This window comes from Aspergillus vadensis (assembly GCF_003184925.1).
Source record: "Aspergillus vadensis CBS 113365 unplaced genomic scaffold BO88scaffold_4, whole genome shotgun sequence".
Classification (NCBI taxonomy): domain Eukaryota; kingdom Fungi; phylum Ascomycota; class Eurotiomycetes; order Eurotiales; family Aspergillaceae; genus Aspergillus; species Aspergillus vadensis.
In genome coordinates, this window is record NW_020292042.1 from 1,621,665 (window position 1) to 1,647,118 (window position 25,454).

The window sequence follows — 25,454 nt, forward strand, 5'->3', positions numbered from 1 at the left end:
ACGAATGTAGGTACAAGACACATAGGAGTAACAAAAATAATAAGAGAAATGAAAGGCCTTCATGATACATGTCAGGAAACAACCAGTCCTGGATTGGCCTTGCTAGATCTCGTCTAGCAGACCAGAGAACCGAACCCAACAAAAGAGCAGAAAAGTCATCGTTCATCGCCGTTGGCGAAACCTGGAACCGAACCCACGAAGGACAGGTATTGATGGAAAGTGACATAAAGATAAAATAGAAAGAAAGGGTAAACATAAGGCAAGACAAGAAAGAAAAAACAACAACAACAAAAGGTCAAAATGTAACAACATGAACAACGAGTGTCATCACGGATATCCGTAGACGTTAGGAAACCTCGCCCAAACCAACAGTCCCATAAAGAGCACTCCAAAGGCAACCGTACTCCGGGGTTCAATGCAAATAGAGGTTCGAAGACATACTAGGGGGACAGATAACTCCCTTTCAATCGCCAGGATAGCCGCTACCAACATGAAACCGTGGAGAACAACAGAACAGGACCCCTGAGAAGGACATAGAACATAACTTAGGACATGAAGCGCAAGATGATTAGGATGTGAACGTAAGTTGCGGTAGCCCAGTAAAAATGAGAACCATGCTTCACATGGCCAGTGGGATTCAGCTAGTGTCCCCAGCACTGTTCGTCAAGACTGTGCCCTTTCTGAAAAATTGATATCGTGAAATGAACGGTTGAAATAGGAAATCAACGGAAGGAAGGAAGGCATCACGAAATGCCAATGACAGCCGACATCAGGCGAAGGAGCTTTGCATGCCGTTGGCGGGCATGGTAGGGTTCACATCGAGTTTCAAGATCCTTCGTAGATCATCTTCAATCTTCTTCGTGTCATAAGGCGGCGCGTTGTTGCTCACCGACACGCTCCGTGAGACAGGAGATTGGTGCTGCGGAGGAGAATAATACGTCGGATATTGTGCATACTTAGGCGGAGATTTGGGCTGATCGTACGCGGCTGGAGGGTAGAAAGCTTGGCCATGAACGCTTGGCATGTTTTCAACTCTCGAAGTAAGGACTTCTTTCCTCAAGGGAGAGTTTTGCAAGTGATATTGTTGAGCAGCGTTCGAGTGTGTATAGGATGAGGAATAGTGCCGGCCATTTCCGACGAATGTTTGTTTCTGATCATACGACATGCCATGCGAGATAGAAGCGGGCGGTCCCGAAGTCGTTCTTACTGGTGTTGCAAAATGAGGTACGCCGGGATTTGAAGCAGGCCGCTCCATCACTGGGTTGAAGTGATCTTGAGCCGTGATAGATGCGGACGAAGGCCTTTGCGGACGAGGATTGAGCAACAAAGTTTTCAGAGCTTCGGTTTTAGCTCTCTTCTCCTGCTCATCGAAATCACACACCGGAGGAGAAGGTGAGCTGGCCGACCGTAACGCGTTCATGCGGTCCTTGTAAGGGGTCGCAAAGGAAGGCCCAATATGTGAATGCTGGAATTCCGGGCTTTCCATCTCCATCCGGAAGAGCCCACCGGCAGTGCCATTGGGTCTACGGTGCTGAAGGGTCTTAGAATCAGTTTGTGGCGACCGGACCCGACTGCTTGCTTCGGGGCTTCGCTGCTGCTGCTGCTGGGGGTTTCTGGCTTCGACTGCAGCTTTGAAGAGAAAATCCAAAGGTGTTGACTGGCGCGCTTCCTCTTGAAATTGTGGGCGCGACTTCGGTTTTGAGGGGGTGTTCTCCAGATCCGGCTCAGCATCGAGGTGATCACCGTCGGATTCTAGGGTCGGTGCAAGATCTGACTCTGGTAGAGACTTGGAGAAGAAACTGGGAATAGGCAGTGCTGACGGTGCCGGAGATGCATGGAAAGTCGGGCCGGCGTAATGGGGGCTGTCCTTCACTTGAGGGGTGGCGATGGTATTATTAGGTTGAGAAGTAGTATGACGGTGTCCATTGGGTGCTGGGGATGCTTTGGATGCGTCGCGCGGCTTCTTGCCAGACCGACTGTTTTTCTTCTTGGAGGCGTTGACATTGATAGAGGAATCAGTGGCGGTCCCGCCAGGACTGGAGTTCCTTGGCGGTGACGAGGGAGGGGTTGCCAGTATAGCGACTTTCTGAGTAGAGGGTGTCATATTCCTCTTGGAGTTGCGTCGATTGTTTCGAGGACCCTTTGGCGTCGGAGGGTTGGGCGATTGAGTTGACATGATGGTCAGATAGGCTTAAGAAATAGGCAGCCTTTTGAAGAGAAACCGAAAACGACTGGGCGGCGGCGGCGGCACCAGAAAACAAAAACAATAGCGATAAGAAGCGGCTCGAACGATAGTCACGGAGTCGGTGGTGGTACGAAGCACTGTCCAGCAGCCCGTACTCGATGATTCAACGCTGGATAGAACTATCAGGAGATAAGGACAAGAGGAGATCGTCGCTAGGTGTGCTGGGCACTGAGTGTGTGGCCCGACGAGTTGGTCTTTGATTGATCGATCGGAAAGACGTCAGATGGGAGGATCAAGTCGGAGAGTTGGAAATCGTCTATTATTAGAGTCGAAGGAAGCGCAAAGGAAGCAGGAAGCCAAGACTCCTAGGCATGCTCACGTCTAGATAGGCGAATAAAGGCAGAAAGTAAAGGAAAGCTGAGGTACATTGTAGGTCTTGACCGAGGCTTTGGGGGGGAGGAAAGGTGAAGGTGAGAGAGTAAGTAGCGACTGGACTTTGGGAAGGGCGGGCGGAAACCTAAGAATGGCTGGGGGAAGAAGAACCAAGCGGGGATCATCGGCGATGACTCAGCCACTTTGGTACAAGTCACAAGTTCAGTTCACTAATAGTTAGTTAACAAGCATAGAGTTCTTACGCCACTGCCAGGCCAGCCTTGCAAACAAAACAAAAAACAACTCCCATTCAGCTGCTGTTTATCTCACTTCATACTCCCAGGCCATCATTCTCCCCAACAAGGTACTCGGCTTTTAGAGAAGAAGTAAAAAAAAAAAGAAAAACGAAGATTCTTACTTCTTCCTACCCTTATCATTTCCCATCAACCCTTCCTTTGATAGAACTTCCCTACTACGTCAGTGCTCCTCGGGTAAGCCAATGCCCCTCTCCGATCTACGTCCACCAGAGAGTATTGCCGGTGGGCTCACACCGCAACCACTCCCGGGGTTATCAGCTAACTAACCACAACTACTACCTATAGTACCTATAGGTCAGGTACCACCACTATCCGAGCGACCTACGTAATTAATCTATTTGCTTGCCCCTCCTCCGAACCTTGCTCAGCTCGTTCACCTATTCCGACTTGTGACCGGGTTTTCGATAGACTAAGCGCCGTCAAAGGGTTAAAGCGCGCAAAATGGCGGACGTGGAAATGAAAGAAGCCGGCTCTGCCGCCGCCGTCAAAGCAAAGGGATCGTCGAAAGCTTCCGAAGGTGCCAGTGATGGCAAGAAGAAGTTTGAGGTTAAGAAGGTACAGCACCAAAGATGTGTGCTTCCCTTTCGAGTACCGTTGAAGCTAATCAAGTTGCTCTTCTAGTGGAACGCGGTCGCTCTGTGGGCGTGGGATATCGTCGTCGACAACTGCGCAATCTGTCGTAATCACATCATGGATCTCTGTACGTCTTGGACCTGTCTTACCTTCATGGAATCCGAAATCTAATGTCTGATGGTTGCTAGGTATCGAGTGCCAGGCCAACCAAGGTTCGTCTACAACTGAAGAGTGTACAGTTGCTTGGGGTATCTGCAACGTAAGTTTATTCCCCTAGACACCCCCTCTGCACTCCACACTAACGCCCACCTTTTTTTCGTCCCTAGCATGCGTTCCACTTCCACTGCATCTCGCGGTGGCTGAAAACCCGTCAAGTGTGTCCCCTCGACAATAGGGACTGGGAGTTCCAGAAGTATGGCCGGTAAACGCGTGTGCAAAGATCGCAGGGTTCGAATACGGGCGGATCACCTTCCATGTCTTACAATATCCCCTATAAGGTAGAACCGGAAGGGAGGGCTTTCTATGGCGTTTGTGGTTCATTTCGCAGTTCTCAGCAGCGGCTTTCAAAATTATCGATGCAGGTTTTGTTTGTGCACACGCAAGCGGACAAGTTGTGATTGATTCAGGATATTAAATAGACATGTCCAAAGTCCGCGACTCCTTGTCTCACGCAACCTTAACTCCATCTACCACAATACCTGCACCTCCTCCCACGCCCGTCGTCAGAGGAACAAGCCATTTCTCGGGATTCTTATTGTACATAGGCCAAGGCGGAATCACGGCCAACCCAGTTATTAACGTGCCGGCCAATCCGACCCAGAGTGTTAGATGGATATCCTGGAAGATGTATCCAACAATGAAAGCAACGGCCTAAACAAAGCGACCATCGTAAGCAATCAGACCAGAAGACATCAACAACACCTTCACCACCATAGAACAATAGTAGAGAAACTTACACCCGACAGAACAAGAAGCACCGTACTAAGAAGCTCTGCAATACGCTGGCCCTGGAAGTCCTATTCATGGAAACGGCAACACGGTTAACCATACACTCCGGGATAGGTAGATAGAAGTAAACGCATAGGTGGCTGTAATAACGATCACCCAAACAACGGGCGCAGAGGAAACCCAGAACTCACAATTTGACCTTCCAGAGCATCTTGAATTGGCGCAAGTAGACTTTCCATTGTGGATGTTTTGATTATAGTGCGATATAATTGTTTCCCAGTTCGTTCTAGACGGTCGCTGGTCGAAGGGGCACCCTTTACTTCGTTGCCGGCGCTGAGGTTAGCTTGAGGTGGTTGCATGTCCACCGCCTCTGCTTATCGCGGGTCAATCGGACACCGTATTGTTACACGGACAGTAACATTCGTATTATTGAGGCCTGTATCGGGCATGACGTATTGTAGTTAGTTACCCATCATCGATCGATTGGACATCGTCCTTTACTACTTCTTTATTTATTTCTTTGTTTTCGGTGTCATTATAGAGACGTTGGGAGTACGGCCGTTGATAATGTGGCCTGGTTGTATATCTTCTAGCAATGCATCCGTAACAGCTGTGCTCTTCCTGTCAGATGATCGAGCCCTTTCAAATCTACAAGAAACACGAAGAGTACCTTGACAATCCTGGGTTTGCAGGGAAATTTTATATTTGATATCTTGTAAAACTGCCAGTCTAGGCGACAGTGCAGTAAGAAAATGTGGGTACGGATATCATAAGAACGAGTGATAAGAAGAGTCACATTCGTTGTGCCCACTATTTATAGAGCCCTTTCCCAGGCTCTAGCCGTCTATGAAAGCATATACACCAATCATGGCGGTCATATCTATCCCTGCCTCTTAGATCATGACTATCTTTTCGAGTGAATTGGATCTAAATTTTGGCAACCGCCATGGGGTTCTCAGTATTGAACAGTGGTGCCGTCTTGGGCAGGCTCGAGCAACTTCCACTGGCAGGCGATGCCATTGGAAGCAAAGCGAGCAATGATGCGGTCTGCAATCTCTTCGAACCTATCCGTTGCCAAGGCAAGGATGGTCGGGCCTGCACCTGACAGACAGATTCCAAGCAGACCGGGCTGCGTGCGTGGGTTCATTGATTGGAGAATCTCCGTCAAGCCGGGGATAAGAGTCTGTCTGTATGGTTGGTGGACCTTATCTTGCATGGCCAGATAGATCATGTCTGGGTCCGGCGGAGAGCTGCCCAAAGCTGCTGGGAGCAAGGCAGCGCGCTGGAGGTTGAAGACCTAAACAAAATAATAGCATTAGCCGATGTAGCTCATTTGCTATCGGATTCGGAAATGGCGACGGAGGGAAAGCGACGGAGGGAACAATGCTTACAACGTCCGCTCTGGTATACGAGGTAGGAAGAACATTCCGGGCGTTGGCGGTGGGCACGACAAAGTCGGGGATGATGGCAATAGCCTTGATTTCTTTGGCCCACTGGAACTTTCTGTAATGACCGATGCCAATGGGCGGCTCAGGAGGCCTCTTGCCGGTGTCAATGCCACCAGCCGGAGAAGGCAAAACTTCACTGAGAGGGATCTCCTTGCGCGCTACGTCTTCGGGGGCGAGTTCGTTGAGATAGGTGCCAACGAAGCCTCCGAAGAGCGAGGCAGCGACATTGTCGGGGTGTCGTTCTGTTAAGCAGATGAGCGATGGCCAGCAAACGACGAGGTGTCAAGCAGTATCAATCGCATGCAGGATGCTCGACTTTATTCCCCACCAGCAGAAAGATGGACATGCCACTTACCGATCATTAAACAATAATCCAAGAGACGATCCTTGCTGAGCCCAAGCTTACCTACCTCATTTCCCAGCATTACACCAGCCACAACGGCAGTGCCAGAAGAACCGAGACCCCGACTCAAGGGGATCGGGTTTACGATGTGCACATGAGTCTCAGCAGGGAATGCCCGTTGGCTATGGCATCTAAGTACGTAAAGTGCTACACGGGTGATCAAGTTGACCTCGGGGTCCAGACTGATTTTCTCGGTACTGTTGCTCAGGTCGTCATATGTGATGCGACAGTTAAGTGGTTGTTGCGATGACTTGGAGCTATCAATTGTGACGTGGAGCTCCAAATGCATGGACAATGCCAGGCCGATCACATCGAACCCAGGTCCAATGTTGGCGGACGAGCAGGGCGTCCTGATAACAAAGGAAGTGGCAGCCATTGTGGAGGAACAAGGACGGAGGAGGGATCAGGGAAAAAAAGAAAGAAAAATGGACTGAAGCGGGATGAAACCTCCAGTGACTTGCTAGGTATGTAGTATGTATGGCAAGAGCACCGTTGTTGCCAGTCACAGCGTAGCAGTGATAGATAGACTTGAGTCACTACAATAATAATTATTATCGCACTCGGCTCCGACTTAAGGTTGTGACTCTTTTCTTTTCTTGGCGCTCCTCGGTGGTCAAAAAAGGCAATGAAAACGGATTTCCAAAAATTAGCAGAAAAAAAAAAGGCCGACGTCGGGGAAGCAGAAAGCGGGCAAGTGAGGGGCCACAGGGCTTTGCTAGATCCAGGTGCCACAAAGCCAAGTTCGAAGATTATTTCCCAAATTCTCCTATCATCATTGTTTGTGACATGGTTATTAATACTTACCACTACTTCTTACAGAAAGTACTTCCTTGTTCACATCCATAGTTAAGCAGGCAAATAAGTAACTGATCAATCAATACAGTATATCTTTGGAGTCATGCGATCGCTCTCCCTCAGTAGACTACTCCTGATTGGATCTCGGTCTGACCTGAAGATTTGCGTATTGTTACAAACACAACATAACCTCAGCCGCAAACGCTTGCTTCCCCCCCTCCTTCAAGTGCAAGACACTTTTCCGACCAGCCCAAAAAAGACTTCTCTCCCTACTGATTGTCCTACAATAGCTGAACAGGCTTACCATGATTCGGTGGAAAGGGTGTGACAATGACATACATACTATATCATAAGAGTTTTCATGCATACCCCGGTGGGGGTTTGGAAGGATGATGTGTTTCGAGAATGAGCCAGATCTGCTTTGATCCTTTCTGCCCTGTTTCGTCCACTCGCGTGTGGAATTGGATACGCAGGGCTGGAATTGCAGTGCGATTCAGCTATGATCAACTTGGCCTTCATTGGGCAGCAGAAGACGACCCCCCCCCCCCTAAGTCAGGCTCCATGTGGCAAGGTAATATTACCGGTATTTACGTCCACTAAGGAGATGTAGATGGAGACTTCATTCGGGCGAAGCAAGACATACTTACTTAGTACAAAGTAGTAAGTATTTAGTGTCCTACAACAGCTGGTAAGGACACTTTTTGACGAGATCGGATGAGATGTTTAGATTGCTGCCTAGATAGGTCTTATTCGCGCAATTTCGGTTGAGAACCTTGGGTGATAGAGTGAAGTAAGTGGTTTGTTTTTCTGGTTAGGATGCTAGCAAATGAGACATAGTATTGGACGAAGTGGGTAGATCACACGGATATGGCCTGTCCATGGCAACCATTGGATCTGGAACGTGCAGGAGTGCCAGCCAAAAGAGATATAAATAATTCTTTCACGGGAAAGTTTTTGACAGGTGCCCAGTAGCACTGTAATTAATTTTCAGGCTTGCAGCTTGAATGAATGGATAGAGACGGACTAGATAGAATCCACTCGAATAAGATCCACATCCACAAAGCAAGACCATTCCAGGAGATTCCCGATTCCTCACAGAGGTCAAGCAATGATTTGAATAATCATAAATCTGACCATCCCACATGTAGTGGGAGTGACTACTTACTGGATTATTATTGCAGAGCAGCTGATGATGGCCACGGACTCGGGAGCAACCAGATTTCCAGACTACTAAAAGCCACTGGCGTGATTGGACGACGGCCGGACTAAACCCGCCTCGGGGCCTTTGCCGACGCGGCGTCTTCAACTAAAAATTTCAGACTCCTCAGTCCGTTTTTCACCCTTGATGCGGAAATTTCTGCCCGCCCCTCGTATTTTATTTAATACTAGAATTGCTCCTCCACTCGGCTGCCTTGATTCTCGGTCCTCTCCTGTCCCCTTGAGACAACTTCCTCACAATCACCTTCTTGGTGAACATCTTTTTAAAACCCATTGCTCTTGATTTTATTTATAACTCAACATCTTGCATCGTGCTTCCCTAAGTGTTTCGGCTGTCTTTGATTCGCCGTTGCTCTTTTCCCGTCCTCGTGGTTTGACGCATCGTCTTTGACCACGGGGTCTATTTTTCCGAGTGTGGTGCGTACTACATCATACTCTAAAAAAATAGGGTCACCCATTCCACTTTTGCGACTCTTTTTTCTACCAGTCGCCTCCCACCCTCTTCCCTTTGAGTGTGCCGACGATCATCACCACTCACCTTGAAACACATTCAGTGCACTTTTCAATCCAACACTTCATTGAAGTCAGACCGAAACTTGTCTTCGATCTTCTGCAGCCCGATTGGTCCGACTTATTATCCGCTGTCCAGCAGCTCTTCTCGATCTCGTTAAACCCAGTTTGGGCGTCAATCCTGCCGGTCGAATCTTGCGCTGAACTGCGAGAACTCTGTTAAGGAGTTCTCTCTGTCATCGCACTTTTCCCCCGCACTTTTCGGAGCGACGGCGCTCCTTACGCTTCACTCAGTCAAGTTGGCGGGCCTTCGCTGCAACCAGTCTTCCCTCCTCCACCCTCTTCTGGGCCCCAAGTTCAGGGTCTTCTGCGGGGGCGACACCAGACCCCCCTAATAGAGCTTATTAAAGCAGTCTCAAAGCTGGCACACGGACGCGCATCGGTAATGCCAGGCCCTTGCGAGGGGTCTGGCTAATGGATGGAGGAGCAATCGCCCTGGGACCTTTCTCATCCAGTCTACAACTTTCGACGTCGCGCCTTTGAACGCCGCCGCGCATATAATCAATCCAAAAAAACAATAAGTCAACAATATCGGCTCCCGGCCAGCAAATTCGTTTCATCAACCCTGTTATAAATACCCACGTGAGGAAGAATCAATAAAGAACACCGATATAGCCACAATGTCCGAGTCACCGAAGTCCGAGAAATACATGTGCCTGACCAGGTTCAGCACCCCAGTTCCTGAATTGGATGATCATCGATTTCAATTGGATGCGCCACGCTTGGAAGCCACCCCCGACGTGCCACTGAGTCGGCAAAATACCGTCCCACAAGCTTTCAATCCCGAGACGCCCCAGCGTCCAGACTTGCTTAACATCGAGGATGCGCTTCGGGAAGCTGGGTCTCTATCGCGTGATTTCGAAACCGCGGTAGTGGATGATGATCGATCAGACAAGGATTTCAATGCTATGGGACGTCGCTTTTCAGTTGATCCTACGGGGAACATCCGCCACGGCCGTACTTATAGTCGCACGCATCAGGAAATACCGAACTTGTCGCGCGAGTCATCTGTGTCTGCCCGGTCGACGTCTCCGCCCAATTCGGTCGAAGCATTCGCAGACCCGCGTCGCCGAGAGCGCGCGAATACTTTGGAAAGCCATGCTGCTCCAGACTTGGAAGCCATTCTCCAGCGCACGGTATCTGGTGGCACGCATCCTCGCCGCCCAACCTTCAGCAATGCAAGTGTGGTTAGGCCGCAGCCTGGAGATTTAACATTGGAGCCGACCGATGATGGCTGCCTGCCGACGTTCGAACAGCCTGGCAGAATTCCAGTGATTGACTATGAGGAACTGGAGGAGTTCGTTGCTCTCAATCAAAAGGCGAAACCTTCTGCAAACCGACGCAAGCACAGCGTCAGCTCGCAAAGTCAGAAGCCGCGGGTCTTTTATGACCTTCGTCCGGGTGCTCAGAAGTCCGAGAAGGATGCGGAGAAACGTTCGTCAAGCATTGAGCGTTCGTCAGAAGACATTTTGGAGTCAACTTTGGAGAAGGAAGATAAGAAGGACTTTTCCGAAGTTGTAAATGAAAAGGAACTGTTGGCGACCCTAAAAAACACAAATGAACCTACTCGCTTCGGATTCTTCTCGTCGGAGGCACAGAGTACCGTGCATGCTGCCGAGCTGGGTGACCTGGTCTTGCCGGGAGACACCTTTCGAGATCTTTTCCAATTGGGTCCGGACGGAGGTGTCTGGTGGCTTGATGTCCTGAACCCCACTGAGGATGAGGTGGGAGCTTTGTCCAGAGCTTTCTCTATTCATCCTTTGACAACAGAGGACATCTTGACCCAGGAAGCGCGTGAGAAAGTCGAGCTCTTCAAGCAGTATTACTTTGTCTGTTTCCGGACATTCTATCAGGTGGACAAGGCGGACGAGCGTTTCATGGAGCCAGTCAACTTTTATATGGTCGTTTTTCGTGATGGGGTGCTCTCGTTCTCTTTCACCGAGAACCCTCATGCCGCTAACGTACGGAGGAGAATTGGAAAGCTCCGTGACTATGTATCGCTGAGTAGCGATTGGATCTGTTACGCCATGATGTAAGTTTCTGCAAGAAATGATGAGTATTGCGCTGTGGACAAATCTGACTAATTGCCTTCTAGCGACGATATTGTGGATAGTTTTGGCCCCGTCATTCGGGAGATTGAGGTCGAGTCCGAGGCTATAGAAGATCTCGTGTTCATCGCGCGTATGGATGACTTCGAGTCATTCTTGCCGCGCATCGGTGGTCTGCGCAAGAAAGTCATGAGTTTGATGCGCCTGCTAGGAGGCAAGGCGGACGTTATCCGGGGCTTCTCCAAGCGCTGCAACGAGCAGTACTCGGTGACACCGCGTGGCGACATCGGTCTCTACCTGGGTGACATTCAGGATCACGTCGTAACCATGATGTCCAACCTGGCGCATTTTGAGAAGATGCTTAGCCGATCGCATACCAACTATCTCGCGCAGCTGAACGTGACTAACTTGATGCTGGGCAATCACGTCAACAAAGTTCTGAGCAAGGTGACGCTCATTGCCACGATGTTGGTCCCTATGAACCTGATCTGCGGTCTCTTTGGAATGAACGTCCGCGTCCCTGGGCAAGATGCGGCAGGACTTGGCTGGTTCTTTGGGATTCTTGGGGTTATTGCAGCTATTGTCATTCTCAGTGGTGTAGTGGCTCGCTGCTACAAGCTCGTGTGAGCCTAGCAGGGTGAGTCCTGGGGAGGGTGGGGGGGGGAGTTGTTTTGTCGATATGATCATGCACGTAAATATCCGATGGACATGAATGGGTCAATTTGTTTGTAGTTCTGAAAGATATGCATATGCATGAAGGAAATCTTTGTTCCTAAGCTACGAAAGCATACCGTAGAATTTGAGTAAGGGGGGTTCAGATGGATGCACGAAATTGCTAGTAGTATATGCTGAGGCTTCCGGAAGAAGTGGAGTGGCGGCGCCAAGATCAGCTGCGATTCGGAGCCTCCAGGCAACCGGCAAATCCACGCCTTACGAGAGTCCAGACTCTTTCTTCTCCAGCCAGCATGACCTCAGGCCCATCTCCCCTAATTGCAGCGGCCAACCGACTGGGATTTTCGATTCCAGGTTGAACGGACTCACGTCACACAGGGCGAATGCCGCTTGTGTTCATGGGGTAACCCCCGATCGCATCTCCATCCCCGTTGGCACCTGTATTTCCCCTCACAATTCGGCTGGCCTCCGCCGTGAGAGGAAATTGTTACGTTCCAGCACTAGACAGCCCATGGACGTCGATTGATGCCTTTCCTTTCGCAGTCAACCATCCTTCAACCATCCTGAATGTTCGTTCGGCTTATACCGCCACGCCTACAGTGCCGCCGGCGTGCAACTGTCCGCGCGGTACTCGGATGCGCAATTGCCTTGGCCATCTGCGTCGGCAGAGTGACTGCGACTGCGGATGAGAATGCCCTGCCAGGTCCCTCATCCCTGGCCTCCAGAAGCCATGGCCAATTCCTCTTCGGTGAAGCTAGTCCGGAGTTCGCTTTCCCACTCGCAGAATACAACGGTTTGGAGTTCGAAGATGCGGTAGACGAGGAGGGAGATGCGCGCGGACTCGACTTGGTTCGCCGGGCTCCCACTGGGGTGACATCCCTCGGAAACAATCAGTATCAGAATGGCACTCTCAAGATGGGTGAGACGGAGTGGTGGTATTTCCCCGTGAATGGCGATGAGACCAATAGCACCTCTGAGAATAAGAGTCGCGGTCTTTCCAAGCGATCCACCACCGTTTATTTGTCCCTCACGGCATGCTCGAAGCCCAGCCACAACAATTCGGATTCCACTAGCACAGCGGCCGTACCGCAGCTGACACTCTACGCGTCTGAATCGATAGAGAAGCCTGGGCCTGACAAGTCCGAGTCCGGCCAGACGATCAAATCAGCGGAGGAGGGCTATGTGGGCATGACCCTTACGGCGAATGGTGATGTCTATGTCGGAGTGACGGCTCCCAATAGCACTGAATATTCTGGTTCTTTCACCTACCAGATTGCAGCTTCGACAGATGCCTATTTTCATAGCGTCGACGAGAGCGATCAGTTCATGTTCTTAGTTGATTCGGACACTGGAGCAGCGCTTCTGACGACGAGAAATCTCACCACCACCGATCTTACGTCACAGAACTACAGCTCCTGGATGGACAGGACGCCTCCATACACAATGTTCGCCAACAACATCAACAGTTCGTCTATTTCGGGCTTAGAACGGTCATTCTGCGCTCTCGATACGCTGGCGCAGATTGGGAAGAGCAAAGTTGAGGCGAGCATCACCACCCGGGGTGCAGTAGACAGGCCAACTGAGCAGTTCTATGTCACCGGTCTCAACAAAACCTCCACCTACTACGGAATCATGGCTCGTGAGGGCAATTCCACCAGTTGGGGCAATGGAATCGTGGGAGGTGGAGGTAAAGTATGGCCGCGCATGAACTTTACAACCAAAACAGGTGAGAAATAATGAGCCCCAATACCATGGCCTAACCGTATTCTAACGAAGAACCAAACAGATGACAACTGTGCCGTTGTATATGATCTGCCATTCTGCTCCGAAGTCGCCTACGCAGTGCCATCTAACCCCTCCATCAACATGACCGAACTCCGCAGTATCTACGACGACAACGCCGCATCCCTATACAAGAACTTCAACTACTCCCTCCAACAAGTCCAATGCAACACCTCCAGCGAGAGCATGTTCTCCCTCGCTGTATCCTGCCACACCTGCGCCGAAGCATACAAGCAATGGCTCTGCGCCGTGACAATCCCTCGATGCGCAGACTACTCCAGCAACGCCACCTACCTTCAGATCCGGAATGCAGGCCAGCCCTTCCTCAACGGCACCTCGATCACCAACTCCTCCCTCCTAAAAAGCCCCGCCACCAACAACTCCCGCAACCCTCTCATCGACAGCAAAATCCGCCCAGGTCCATACAAGGAAGTTCTCCCCTGCCAGGGCGTCTGTCATAGCCTTGTCCGAAACTGTCCTTCGATATTAGGCTTCGGCTGTCCAGAGGGCCCGCGGGCGAATATGTCGTACGGCACACGCGATCCTAATGGTGACATCACGTGCAGTTATCTAGGAGCAGCGTATTACCTTAATGCCGTTTCCAGTTTGCATGAGAGCATCTGGATCTCTCTTTATATGGTGATAGGTGTTTGGACTCTGTTCTGGGTTCTTGGGTAGTAGGAGTTTTTAAACGCAGTTGTTCGAATGGGTGCAACTATTCCCCAGAATCTTTGTCTTCCTTATTCTTCTTCATTTTCTCACTTCATTAGTCGACATGCATCGGGTGTGTATATTTTGGGATACATAGATTGCCTGCTTTGTGTTTGGAGCGGGCATAGAGGTGGAGTCATAATGCTGGATCAGAGAGGCATTGCATGTGGATAGCTGATACGAAGATGCGAATAGATACCCCTCTGCGTAAGGATGGCTTGTATGTTACTGCCTGGAGTTTCGTATCTGTTATTTTCACCTAACATGGCCCCTAGATGGGAGGTGGTTTAGGGACGTAAGCTGCAAAAATACACTTGCTTATAGTTGGCAGGTGGGCCTGTCTATTCTACACCTAAAATGTCTCTACATTCTCCTTGATATGTTTTAAAACACTAGACCAAAGGCAGCTAACTAGTAATCAACCTCGCAATTTCGAATTAGTATATATATTGCCATATGACAGACGCCCAAATGTAGACGGCAACTGTTGTATTAAAAATGTCGAACCCTTCTAATCATTAACTCATGATAGCATATAATGATCCCCTTTCATGACGCCTCGATAATTCCTGGTATCTAATAATGTCAAGTCGAAACACAAGCGCTAACTCATTTTGCTTTCAATAGGAAAGAGAGAAATTTGTATGAAAGCAGACACCACATTATTTGCCCCTTTTCGGGGTCGGTGTCCACATGTTCCTCAGAGATGAACTGGAGGACGATGCCGCTAGACGAGGTGTACTCCCCACCTGGTGAAGTAACTTCTGTGCTGCGGGAGTCAAAGCTTTGTTCGTTCTCCCTCCTGGCGTAGCTGCACTTGGGGTGCGCAAACCAAAGTCCAGTCGTGGGCTGCTGGCGAACCGTGGCGTTACGGGAGTCTTTGTTTCGCGAAGGGACTTCTCCGTTCGCTTAGACCTCGCTACGCGATCTACCATGCGGTGATGAATATCTTCCCGTCTCCGGTTTTCTTTGATCTCAAAAGGATTCGGTGTGGCATCACTGCCGCCAAGCAGGCGAATATCATCCAGAGAGATCGCAGAGTCGTCATTGTCATTTGATGAAGCGAGGGGATAATCAGGCTCATCCTCATCCACAAAGGCATACCCATTTACTCGTGGCGTCTCACCCCCGGTATATACTGCTTCAGATTCGGTGGGGCGAGGGTGTCCGGCGATAGCGTCTTTAATGGCTGATATCGAAGGTGAGGGCGGGGGTGCATTTGTGGCAGATGACGTCTGCTGGATGCTCTCATCTGGTAACCGTGTGTTCTGAAACACTACCCGCTTGGGCCCTGCGCGCGACGATGCTTCGGCTTTTTGCTGTATAGTTTCATATGAGTCCTCTATGGAAGAAGGCGCAAACATGAGCGAGTTCTCGGGTTGAGTCTTCCAGGTGTCTGGATTTGCGGGCCGGGCGTCCAGGTCAGTCTTTATGGCCACCTGCTTGAGCTGATCTGGGTTACCCCCTTGTGCCTCGATCCGCTTAGCTTCTTGCCGCCGATGCGCGATCTGTCTAGCAGTTGGTATCTTATTCCCACTCCACAGCCATTTATATCTCTCGCGGTGTTTTTCATTTTGTTTATCGAGCAGCTTATTGAACGACTCATTATCTTCACTTGTATATTTGGCCTGGAACTCTAACAGCCCAAGGCGGGACACATCCGGTATCGTAGCATGGTCGACGTTGGGTGTAGTAGATGACGAAGTTGTTGACATGACTGACATCGGTGTATCTCCTCCCCAGCCCATCGGGGTGTCTTCAGGGCGTCCCGAGTTGGTGGCTCGTGGTGTCATATTGGCTGATCCGGAATGCGATCGAGCTCTTCCCGGTGTCTTCAACAGGTCGGTCAATTTCTTCTTGGAGCTTGCAATCCATTGTTTGTTTTTCGAATCAAGCGCATCCAAGTACTCCTGCTTCACCTGGGCTTCCAGGAGACCGGGGAAATAATCACGCGCGATAATCTCCGACAGAGCATTGGTGTAGATATCTTCGTCCAACACAGTGGCCGGCCGCTTGATGCGCTTGGGTGGCGGCGGCGGGGGCATAAGGCTGGTGTCGCTTTGACGCTTGGTCAGAGCCTGCGAGTCGGCAGACATGACTGGTGATTGCGGGTGATACAAAGACATAAGCGTAGATGTATTGAAGAAGAAGATTGCTAAATGATGAAGAGGCGAAGGAAGAAGGAAGACGACATGCTCGTCTGCGACCAAGCGTGGATGACGAACATGGCAAGAGCGATCCCCGATATCAGCAGAGGAAGGAGCACTCGACTGGCAGAATATCCATACCGCCATGGATGGCGGTGAGACACCGGCGTCACATGGCGATCAGGTGGTCTGGTCTAGCTCGATGCACGTGGGCTTACTTGTTTCAACGTCTGCTACTACAATTCCCAGTGTTTGAAAACTGATTCAATGAAAAGCGCCATTCATGCTATAGTGACAGTAATATCAAATGTTATAATCATCACTTTTTCCTCTCCACGGTTTGCCCGCGTGTAAACCTCGTATCAAACAACTCTTCCCAGACAGACCCAGTTATCCCTTCCTGCTCTATCTATATACTGACACAGACCTAAATCGACAATGGATGTTGAATAACACAAGAGCCACTGCAATTGCAGCAGCTACCCAGACAAAAACCGAGACCAACAAAATGAAAAATATAAATCCGAACGAATGTTCTCCGACTGAAACCCCGTTCACTGTCCTTTCCAAATCCTCCATTGCCAGAAAAACACCCAAGATTTTTTCTTCCCGAGGAAAACAGTCGCTGAGAAATGCACCAGGAAATGCAAGTGAAGAAAATCTGAGGAAACAACAAAGAAAACATAAGCGCATAGCCCGCAACAGTGGGTCCGAATGACGGTTTAATAGATAACATTCGTCGCAGAGAAATCGAAACGCAAGCCACCACAATGAGAAAAAAAAATGAATCATCAAGTCGTTGAAGAAGTTCTATAAGTGAACGGATGAGGAACGGAATGTTGCAGAATGCTGAGAACCAGGGGTCTGTGATGGATGCAAGTTGTCGTCGGGTTGATTGCAGCTCAATTTGCTGCAGGAGTAGGGAAGAGGGAATAGGATGCTCGGCCCTTGCGCCGAGGGGCGGCCTTAGATGCAGCATCATTCTTGATGGCTCTGGCAATCAAAGGGCCTGCCTCCACTTCAGTGGTGGACTTGGCTCTGTCGTGGATGGAAGGACCCACGGTGGACGCATAGCCTGAAGGCTCGGGGCTTGCGTCGCCATCGGCTCGGAAAAGAAGCTGGGCTTCAACTTCGCGGGCCAGGCTCTTGGTCTGCCGGTGATGGGAAGATTCGGGGCGCCCCATTCCTGAGAGTTCATCTGAGAGCCTCTGCTCAGATGGGTGGAACTCACGGCTGCTTGCCAAACTGTGCACCAGATCAGGAACACTGGCGGTCGAGACGGAGGAACGATGTTTGCGGGCGACCGACGCGGCGCGGGACAGGATCAAACTTTCCTGGGAGTTACACTTGCTAATGGGAGAAAAGCTGCTCCGGGGAGACACGGACTGGTCCATAGGCTGGATCACACCTGGCTGCGAGTAGAAGGCGAAGTGTCGGTCTGACTCCGTGTCCGCCGTCAAATACTCATCGTACAGCGAATCGGGGTTAATCTGTTTCCCCAAGGTGGGGGCAAACCTCACAGGCTGAAAATAATCACTATCTCGCTGCGTCACAGCAATGCCAGTGTTATCATCTAGGGTGGACGTAACCACTACATGTGCGCTTGGGACATGATCCAGGTCCGCAGCGGACGCGCTCAGCCGCATTGGCTCAAACATCGCTTTGTCCCCATCCACGCCAGTAATTCCGTCTTCCGCATCGTCTTGTCGAGCCTCGTCAAGTGAACTGCGAGTCCAGTCAAAGTTGCAATTCGACTCGGCAGCATGTTCATAGCAGTAGTCAATGTCTGCGTCCCAAGACTCATAGATAGTTTCTTGGATGGCTTTCAAGTTGACTGAGGATCGCCTTCGGACTGGCTCTTGAGCCATGGACTCTTGCAGTGGTGCAATACGATCCTGTGGAAGGGTGGGGGAACCCAGTGCCTCAGCGAACTTTCTTGACAAGTCTTCGGCGACAAAAATGGACAAATCGGACCTAGGGCCAGCCAGGGAAGGGTTGGATGGAGATTGCGCCGCAGACAGAGGTGGAGACCTTGACATAACAGGCGCGCGAGGTGAGACCTCGTCAGTTTGGAGGCCGGCTCCTTCATGCCAGGGGGCCGGCTCCTCTTCTTCTGGCACGTCTTCCAAGTCTGACGACAGAGTGGGTAAGGACATTGACGAGGTGCGGGCATTCATCACTTCGTTGTTGACGCTGGTCGGGAAGGAATGGCCCGAAGGAGGCTGGAACATGTCTTCCATAGGGATCTGAGGCCAAGCAGCACCCTGTTCTACATCCTCGGTATGCGAGTATACATGCTCCGGGTATGTCGGTTGGGTTGACAGACCGAGGATCTCGTCAATGGCGCGAGGAGCTGGCTCAGGTAATTCAGGGGAGGATGCCAGCCTCGGGGACGAGGCTCTCGGCGGCGGGCTGGTTGACCCAACTCTAGGAAACCTTGGGACAGGCCGCGAGAAGTTCTCAATAACGCGCGATTCTCTTCGTCCTCTGAGGTCGCGCTGCTTGGGACTGACCGACGAGGAACCACCTGGAGATGCTGGTGGACTTGTTGGCGGAGGGGGAACAACGTCGTCACAGCCAATGGCCGTCCCACACTGAGTAAGATCCTCCGTGGAGAAGTCACGGAAGTGCAGGTCTTCAGCACGAATTCCTTTCAGGTTGGTAACAGGTCTCTGAGAGGCACGAATGGCCGAGAACTCGGTGACTAAGTCAGTCTCCCGGGCTTTCTCCAGCGATTGAAATTGGGACGGGCTCGTATGAGTCAGATGGTGGAAGTCAAAAGGATCCGAGATGAGATTCTTCAGCTGGTCATCTGTGGCGAGTCCATTGTGTGAGCATTGAACACAATGTCGATAATTACAGCGCAATCCGCATGTGATAGGAGTGACTTACGCGCATCACTATGGCGTGACTTGTTCCGGCTGAAGATCTCCGAGACTTCAAAGCGAGGCTTTTCACGCTCCATTTCATCCTCCTCGTCCAGCGTGGAGACAATGTGGAACTTACTTCCCTGACGACGGAGGATCCGGCTTCCCCGCGAAAGAAGCGACTTGGTCACGCTCTCGGGCCGTTCATGGCGGACACCAGCCGCCGAGGTTGCCCGGTCATCATGCGACGGCAGCGAAGCTGCATCCACGGAAGTCATGGAAGACGCGGGGGAACGGCGGGAAGAGGTGGTGGAGTTGGTGGTGTTACTGCGAGAGCGGCCACTGAACACGGACAGCCGTTTAGGACTATGCGCATGTGCAGTTGACCTGGAGCGGGTGTGGACCGAGTATGGTTCGGGGGACTCGTTATGGGGTGCTCTGGCAGAGGGACGGTCCAGATCCTGCTGGGACATGGTGTGAATGGACACTGGCGGGTAGGAAGCCTGCATCAGGGGAACAGAGGGAAGGTATGTTGACTATATATCAGGGAATCCAGTGGGCGATGACCGAGTCGTGGGGGCGGCCAAATGAGCAAGGCGAAGCAAGTGAGCGACCGTTAAGCCTCCGATTGTGATGGGATGGTCCTAGCTTTGACCATGGTAGGGAAAAGATGCCGCACACCAGAGAGCTGGGGAGACACAAGGCAGTCGAGAGCACCGACGAGCTGAAGATTGGCGGGTTTTCAAGGTCGAGGTTGAAAGCGCATGCCCCGTGTCGAGAGCCACGGAAAGTTTCTTGAGTGTTTTAGATTGGAAGTTGAAACGGCTGCGGGAAACGTATCCAAAAATTTGGGTCACAAGTGACAAGAAGGAATGAGATGATGGGGGAGGGGGAAACAAAAGGAAAATGGAAATGATAGATCAATTGCAAGAGGGGAAAGCAAAGAGAGAGAGAGAGAGAAAGATAGTGGAGAGAGTACGAGTAAGTAAGAGAAATAAAGAGAGAGCGTGTGAAGAAGATATGGAGACAACAGATGTGGGCAAAGGATGGAGTAAATGAGCCGTAAAGTAAAGTTCCAGCCGTCGCTGTCGCAATAACAGTTTAGGGAGCAAGTGGTTTTTACTGGACGGACCCAAACTAGTGGCCGCAGTACCAACGAAAAGGAATGATGGGTCGGGACTAGTCCGTAGATAGTGAAGTAGTAAAATAGTAAGAGTAGTAGTAAGTAGTAAGGTATGGGATTAAATTCTGGGGAAAACGAGGGTAAAACACTGGGTGAATCGGGAAAAGACAATGATCACAACCAGCACTATAAAAAGAGCAGCAACAAACTACTACGAAACCCACACTAAAATGAAGGGAAAGGAGCGAGACGAGACGATCATCAAATACTGGCGATGTCAATCCCAGCCCAGTTCCAGACTTATTTTACGGTACACCAACAACACGGGACGGCAGGGGTATTGAGCGTATTTTCCTCCTCCCTCTCTCCCCCTCTCTCCCAACACTGCATCGGATGCCGTAAGGTAAACAACCGCTTCAGCCAGCAGGGTCAGTCAGTCAAAAAATAAAAAAAAACTCAAAATGGTAAACCTACGTTGTTATTTTATTTTATTCTATTTCAACTGATTTTATTTTTCCTTTCTTTTATTTTCTTTTCTCATTTCATTAGCATTTTTACTTTCTTGTCCCGCCCACGTTCGCCGTTGAAAAACTTTGTCTTCTTTTCTTTTTCTTCCTTCGGGAAGTAAATGGGTGAATTTTCCATTGGCCCTGCCGGAGGACATTTGTTTTAACTGTAGGAATAATATTGATTGACAGAATCATTACCGGTGTCAGATATTCTTCCGTTCAGCCAGCAGTTTAGGGTAACAGTCGGCCACTATGATACTAACTAACTACTACTACCTCAAGTATGCCTGGACCTCGCTCCTCGGCCCCAAAAAAAGGCCCTTACGGAGTCAACAAGTAATAGTAGTCAACAAGTCTCAGGATTTATCATCCCGAATCCTGGGATCCGCCTTACGGCTCTCTTCCCGATAGTAATCCTACATAGCAATCGGCCCTATGGAACCAGAACCAAGCTGGTGCGTGTGTATGCTGTGTTTGTGTAAGTATGTAGTAGTATCAATTGACATTGACACCTTTCCCATCTGTCGTGTCCCGCCGCCGCAGCTGCAGTAGCAACATCATCGTCATCGTCATCTTCCCCCAAAGTGGATATGGTATGGTTAAAAAAAGCAACATGCGTTTGAGATCATGATCGATGGGAAGATGGAAAAGGGATCATTCCCTTCTCCTTCCCCCCCCCAAAGAGGCAACCGAGGAGGGGGGGAATTGAACGAACCTCCTAAGACTAACCCACGGGATCGTTCGATCCCGAGGCAGTTAAACCAAAGATAGACACTATCATCCTTCGTGGGGAAAAACGACACGATGCAATTCTGAAGGAATACGCAATAAAAAAGAAAAGGAATTATTTTACCCCCCCTTCCCCCTTTCGCACAGACATTCAATGGCTCGACTGCCTAAACCATGAGCCCCCAATTGACCGAACTCTCCTCCCCTATTAACCGTCTAGTTCGTCAATTGCCCCTTAAACTACTACCTACGCAGTTCCCCCAAGATACCCAAGTAAGTAACAGGTATCACCTATCACCCAAAATGGGAAAGGGGAAGACAGACCCGGATACAGAAGCAGAGACAGAAGAGAGACAGTGTGAAGACGGGCGGGACTTCAACCGAATCTATGCTCGATTGTTTACCTTTTTCGGTCTTTAATCTTAATTACTATTATCTGTCGGGGTCCATGGATTGCGCCGTGCGCTGATCGATCGGGCTTTTGCCTAGACATGGACTCGAGATGGACAGAGAGAGAGACAGAAAGAGACAGATCCCTCAAGGCACTAAAATTCCTCCGGTGCAATAAAACAACGCACATGGGCTTCCAGCCATGGTTCTAGGGGCTTCCGTCGAAACCACAGGGGGGATAAGAAAAAAGTAAGAGAAAAAGCAAACATGCTGATTAGCGGTCGGAAATCGTCTCCTCGACGCACACACACACAAAGCTGTTGTTGTCGTCGTTGCTTATGGAATGATGAGCTGAGACGGTAATCTAATGAATGATATGCGTTCTACCTTCCCCAAGACAATTAACTAAACGATGCCGCAATGACCTACAGAGTCCACTTTGCTACAGATTACTATCGATCATCTATTTCCCCCAAGGGCCCAGAATCAATAACATGATAATTAATCTATCTGACCGTCGAGCACCGAGCTCTCAGCTCGGGACTCTCGGTCAGACGCGATGATCTCACGGGGACTTCCGTTGGGCGAGTATTGGCGGTGGGTTCGATGGAACCACAAAGGGCTGATAGTGAATTAATTGATAGGCGATGGATGCGATACAATGTGCAATGGAATCATGGATAATCGAAGTCATGCATGGACTTCGGCCATTATCTTGGAGATTGTTTTCTTTTTTTTTTTTTTACCGGCTGAAGTAAGACAAATCTATCATTGGCACCGTTACTCTCCGGCGGACTACTCTTGCGAAAGAGAGAGAGAAACAGAGGTCAAAATATTCGCGCGTTTGTTCGGGGTAACCTCCATACTGTCAGCAGGCGAGCACGCTGATTGACGGGTTCATTGTGGACATGCATACGTACCTACATGCATGCATGCAGCTACTGGGTAGGTACAGACAGACCTACGGAGCACAGTGCCTAGGACTACCTAGTGCATAAGCAGTCCTGAGACTCTATGAACCCAAACAGCATGACATCCGAACAGCCTCGAATTTGACCGAGGGATGTTCTGTTCCTCCTTTCCTGCCTCTCCCTTGTCCCGACAATACGAGCGAGACGTCAAACTCAGGCACCACCGGATCTTCATTCGCTTAGAGGGGAGACGTCGGGGCCCAGTTTCAACGTTTCTCTCCACCGGGCAACAGAAGTCGTGCTAGCCCAAAGTTGCAGTGTCTTGACTGGACGCCCGACGGGAGCTTTCTCGGCCTGGCTGAACCTTGTGAACGCCAGAGCGGATCCTGTGTGTCGGGATAAGCTGGTTGACTTGCCAGATTGGTTCGGGGACCCAGAGGAAAACCACGGGCTGGAAGGGGACGCTTGAACCATGGTTCTGGTAAATGGCAATTGGGTGAAAGGTTGCATCCGCGCCAGGCACAAACAAACATTTTCCAACATGACAGGTATAACTCTAACTCAAAAAATAATTATTTTCATAACTGCTAGCCAAGGGTAGGAATAACAACATATACAACATGCATTATACATACATACATACATACATCTACAGCCACAACCCACTAAAGTCTACTAGTACTTGCGCTCCTCCATTGCTGTACTAACTAGGTACTGGATCTACCTGCTGGAATTGGAGGACAGCTCCGAAGGGAGGGGACGGTGGGAAACGCGAACGGCGCACAGAATCCGTCCAAGCGGTGGTGGATTATTATATCCACTTAACGTGGTGAAATCGACTCATCATATTAAATCGACACGCGACCATCCTGGTCAGTCCCCATCTTAAAAGAGACAGATTCATGCAGTGACCAGGATGTGAGGACTTGCTAGACCCAGTGAGAACATGGACAATTAACAGTAGTGCTCCTCTCTGTTCCACCGCGTGCGGTTCAGTCTTAGGTACCGAGGGACACCAGGGAAAATTACCACGCGAGCCACCTGCAAAGTAAATGGTAGTACTGAGTACTTAGTAGGGACGCGTTGCTTCCCAGCAAGTGTCATGATTGATTGATTGATTGTCCAGTCGGTCTCCGTCTCCAATGGGTCTTGCCTCGGGCCCGAGATGACAGCAATTCCACATGTGCTTCGGCCGTCTCCAACCGACAAAAAAGACGTTGGATGGATGGATACTCTTCCAGCGTCCGTTGAAAGTCAATTGGAAACGTCATATCAGCTGTCAATTGCTACTTTCCCCATGGTCGGTTATCCTTAGTACCGGAGACTACTACGGACTCTACGGGGTGGACCTCGGAATCTGGAGGTGAAAAGGAACCATTGCAGGATGAGAAGGAGGGGAAAGGAAAGAGGGAGGAGAGGGGAAAGGATTCAGATTCAGATGGGTTACTCGATTGAGTCATCCCAGATCTCAGTTCTCAGATTGAGTGCGAACACACCGCTAATATGTTCTCATCTTGACTAACCCAGAACTTGCTTATGCGCCTCTTACATGTACCTGCATCTTTCGTGCAGCCCGTCACGTTCCCCCTCCTCACGTTTTTTTTGCTTCTTCTTTTCTTTTCTTTTTCTTCTTACATGGACCGGCGGTCTGGATGTGCATCCTGCTCGTGGGAGAATCTTCCCAGCCAGCAGGGAAGACGTGTCCAAAATGGAGTTCAGTCACTCCATTGACTGGGGCAGCTGTGGACAGGAACACTGCATGAGAATCGGTAGGAATCCGCCAGCTTCCAGCCGTCAATGGCTACTAATAATAATGAATAATCCCGACGTAAGAAGCAGTTCTTCCGGTGCAGCTGAGGCTCGTCAGCTGATCCACCGAGGGTCTTTTTTTTCCCCTCTCCTTACGTATATTTTACTTACATACCCTTTCTCCAAACCGGTATTGGAGATACCGGAACAGATACGGATACCCACCATCCGCACTGCCCATACCATACCATACAAGTATAGGCACCATACTTATCCTCCTCCATCTTTGTGCAGATACCCACAGTAAGGCCATAATGGAGAGCCCCATTGAGAGATAATATATCGCAGATAAGAGAAGCCACACACACACAGAGAGAGAAAGAGAGAGAGGGTCGGAGAAAGAGACGGAGCAAGGAAGAAAGAAAGAGAAAGAGACTGACCGAAGGGGGGAAAAAAGCCCCCTCGGACATGCACACACGCACAACCATCACTACAAAGAAAAATCCCACCACCAAACCAACAATTTCCCTCACACATACATCTCCCCTCCCCCAAACTAGCCCCCATCCACATCTCAAACCCTGAAACAAGACATCTACTTCACACATCTCGCTTCAGCCCCAAAAGGCAGGCAGGCAAGCAGTAACAACACCACACCCAGCCTCCCAACTACTACCACTACTACCACACCACTGTCTCAGATCCAACCTTATTAACCACCACTTTGTCCATCCCTTTCTTTTTCAAGTTACACCTATCCTCCCCTAGCGTGTAGCACCATCCAACCCAACCCACCCACTGCCCCCCCTCTCTCCCTTCCCTTGCCCCCAACTTCGTGCTCCATCGTTCGAAGGACTCCTGACGATCCCTGGTGTCTAGACTCGAGACTAGAGATCATAGGTCGTAGCCCAGCCCTTTTTTCCTTTCGCTGTTACTGTGGGTGGTGGGGGTGCTGGTTTAGTTTAGTTTAGTTTTAGTTTAGTTCTA

At 50.2% G+C, this 25,454-nt stretch overlaps 9 protein-coding genes across 9 annotated transcripts; 4 read left to right on the forward strand and 5 right to left on the reverse strand.

The window, feature by feature from the left end:
* Positions 1–512: 512 nt before the first annotated feature.
* BO88DRAFT_216641 (proline-rich nuclear receptor coactivator motif-containing protein) lies at positions 513–2,341 on the reverse strand. Its single transcript, XM_025701965.1, has one exon. It carries the CDS (start codon positions 2,174–2,176, stop codon positions 770–772), a length of 1,407 nt encoding a protein of 468 aa, XP_025566260.1. The 5' UTR covers positions 2,177–2,341; the 3' UTR covers positions 513–769.
* Positions 2,342–2,916: 575 nt separating this feature from the next.
* On the forward strand, positions 2,917–4,317 carry BO88DRAFT_402697 (SCF ubiquitin ligase complex subunit HRT1). Its single transcript, XM_025706172.1, has 5 exons — positions 2,917–3,048; positions 3,160–3,429; positions 3,496–3,574; positions 3,636–3,706; positions 3,774–4,317. The coding sequence occupies exons 2-5, from the start codon at positions 3,316–3,318 to the stop codon at positions 3,870–3,872; spliced, it is 363 nt and encodes a 120-aa protein (XP_025566261.1). The 5' UTR covers positions 2,917–3,048; positions 3,160–3,315; the 3' UTR covers positions 3,873–4,317.
* On the reverse strand, positions 4,041–4,729 carry BO88DRAFT_402698 (signal peptidase complex subunit 1). Its single transcript, XM_025706173.1, has 3 exons — positions 4,587–4,729; positions 4,404–4,463; positions 4,041–4,317 (listed from the first exon to the last, which is right to left on the reverse strand). Exons 1-3 carry the CDS (start codon positions 4,632–4,634, stop codon positions 4,114–4,116), a joined length of 312 nt encoding a protein of 103 aa, XP_025566262.1. The 5' UTR covers positions 4,635–4,729; the 3' UTR covers positions 4,041–4,113.
* A 336-nt stretch (positions 4,730–5,065) lies between these two features.
* On the reverse strand, positions 5,066–6,976 carry BO88DRAFT_402699 (homoserine kinase). Its single transcript, XM_025706174.1, has 3 exons — positions 6,199–6,976; positions 5,787–6,085; positions 5,066–5,692 (listed from the first exon to the last, which is right to left on the reverse strand). Exons 1-3 carry the CDS (start codon positions 6,620–6,622, stop codon positions 5,351–5,353), a joined length of 1,065 nt encoding a protein of 354 aa, XP_025566263.1. The 5' UTR covers positions 6,623–6,976; the 3' UTR covers positions 5,066–5,350.
* Positions 6,977–9,449: 2,473 nt separating this feature from the next.
* BO88DRAFT_333141 (magnesium transporter CorA family protein) lies at positions 9,450–11,504 on the forward strand (the record flags this gene model as incomplete). The annotated part of the gene is made up of 2 exons (XM_025702750.1): positions 9,450–10,861; positions 10,925–11,504. The coding sequence occupies 2 exons, from the start codon at positions 9,450–9,452 to the stop codon at positions 11,502–11,504; spliced, it is 1,992 nt and encodes a 663-aa protein (XP_025566264.1).
* A 306-nt stretch (positions 11,505–11,810) lies between these two features.
* BO88DRAFT_360526 (MID1 family protein) lies at positions 11,811–14,346 on the forward strand. The gene is made up of 2 exons (XM_025703854.1): positions 11,811–13,275; positions 13,336–14,346. The coding sequence occupies exons 1-2, from the start codon at positions 12,117–12,119 to the stop codon at positions 14,007–14,009; spliced, it is 1,833 nt and encodes a 610-aa protein (XP_025566265.1). The 5' UTR covers positions 11,811–12,116; the 3' UTR covers positions 14,010–14,346.
* A 59-nt stretch (positions 14,347–14,405) lies between these two features.
* Positions 14,406–16,286, reverse strand: BO88DRAFT_402701 (splicing factor ESS-2 family protein). Its single transcript, XM_025706175.1, has one exon. It carries the CDS (start codon positions 16,136–16,138, stop codon positions 14,705–14,707), a length of 1,434 nt encoding a protein of 477 aa, XP_025566266.1. The 5' UTR covers positions 16,139–16,286; the 3' UTR covers positions 14,406–14,704.
* Positions 16,287–17,091: 805 nt separating this feature from the next.
* BO88DRAFT_412546 (uncharacterized protein) lies at positions 17,092–19,529 on the reverse strand (the record flags this gene model as incomplete). Its single annotated transcript, XM_025708089.1, has 2 exons — positions 17,092–19,001; positions 19,082–19,529. The coding sequence occupies 2 exons, from the start codon at positions 19,527–19,529 to the stop codon at positions 17,092–17,094; spliced, it is 2,358 nt and encodes a 785-aa protein (XP_025566267.1).
* A 4,599-nt stretch (positions 19,530–24,128) lies between these two features.
* On the forward strand, positions 24,129–24,988 carry BO88DRAFT_216811 (uncharacterized protein). Its single transcript, XM_025701966.1, has one exon. It carries the CDS (start codon positions 24,268–24,270, stop codon positions 24,772–24,774), a length of 507 nt encoding a protein of 168 aa, XP_025566268.1. The 5' UTR covers positions 24,129–24,267; the 3' UTR covers positions 24,775–24,988.
* Positions 24,989–25,454: the final 466 nt, after the last annotated feature.

Bases quoted from the DNA above. Each gene is read 5' to 3' on its own strand.
- BO88DRAFT_216641 (XM_025701965.1), bottom strand. From the start codon at position 2,176: ATGTCAACTCAATCGCCCAACCCTCCGACGCCAAAGGGTCCTCGAAAC.
- BO88DRAFT_402697 (XM_025706172.1), top strand. From the start codon at position 3,316: ATGGCGGACGTGGAAATGAAAGAAGCCGGCTCTGCCGCCGCCGTCAAA. The intron at 3,575-3,635 runs GTACGTCTTGGA...GATGGTTGCTAG, and splicing joins TAATCACATCATGGATCTCT to GTATCGAGTGCCAGGCCAAC. The intron at 3,707-3,773 runs GTAAGTTTATTC...TTTCGTCCCTAG, and splicing joins TTGCTTGGGGTATCTGCAAC to CATGCGTTCCACTTCCACTG.
- BO88DRAFT_402698 (XM_025706173.1), bottom strand. From the start codon at position 4,634: ATGGAAAGTCTACTTGCGCCAATTCAAGATGCTCTGGAAGGTCAAATT. The intron at 4,464-4,586 runs GTGAGTTCTGGG...TTCCATGAATAG, and splicing joins ATGCTCTGGAAGGTCAAATT to GACTTCCAGGGCCAGCGTAT. The intron at 4,318-4,403 runs GTAAGTTTCTCT...CGCTTTGTTTAG, and splicing joins TGCTTCTTGTTCTGTCGGGT to GCCGTTGCTTTCATTGTTGG.
- BO88DRAFT_402699 (XM_025706174.1), bottom strand. From the start codon at position 6,622: ATGGCTGCCACTTCCTTTGTTATCAGGACGCCCTGCTCGTCCGCCAAC. The intron at 6,086-6,198 runs GTAAGTGGCATG...TCTGCTTAACAG, and splicing joins GGATTATTGTTTAATGATCG to AACGACACCCCGACAATGTC. The intron at 5,693-5,786 runs GTAAGCATTGTT...TATTTTGTTTAG, and splicing joins CGTATACCAGAGCGGACGTT to GTCTTCAACCTCCAGCGCGC.
- BO88DRAFT_360526 (XM_025703854.1), top strand. From the start codon at position 12,117: ATGTTCGTTCGGCTTATACCGCCACGCCTACAGTGCCGCCGGCGTGCA. The intron at 13,276-13,335 runs GTGAGAAATAAT...AGAACCAAACAG, and splicing joins GAACTTTACAACCAAAACAG to ATGACAACTGTGCCGTTGTA.
- BO88DRAFT_402701 (XM_025706175.1), bottom strand. From the start codon at position 16,138: ATGTCTGCCGACTCGCAGGCTCTGACCAAGCGTCAAAGCGACACCAGC.
- BO88DRAFT_216811 (XM_025701966.1), top strand. From the start codon at position 24,268: ATGTACCTGCATCTTTCGTGCAGCCCGTCACGTTCCCCCTCCTCACGT.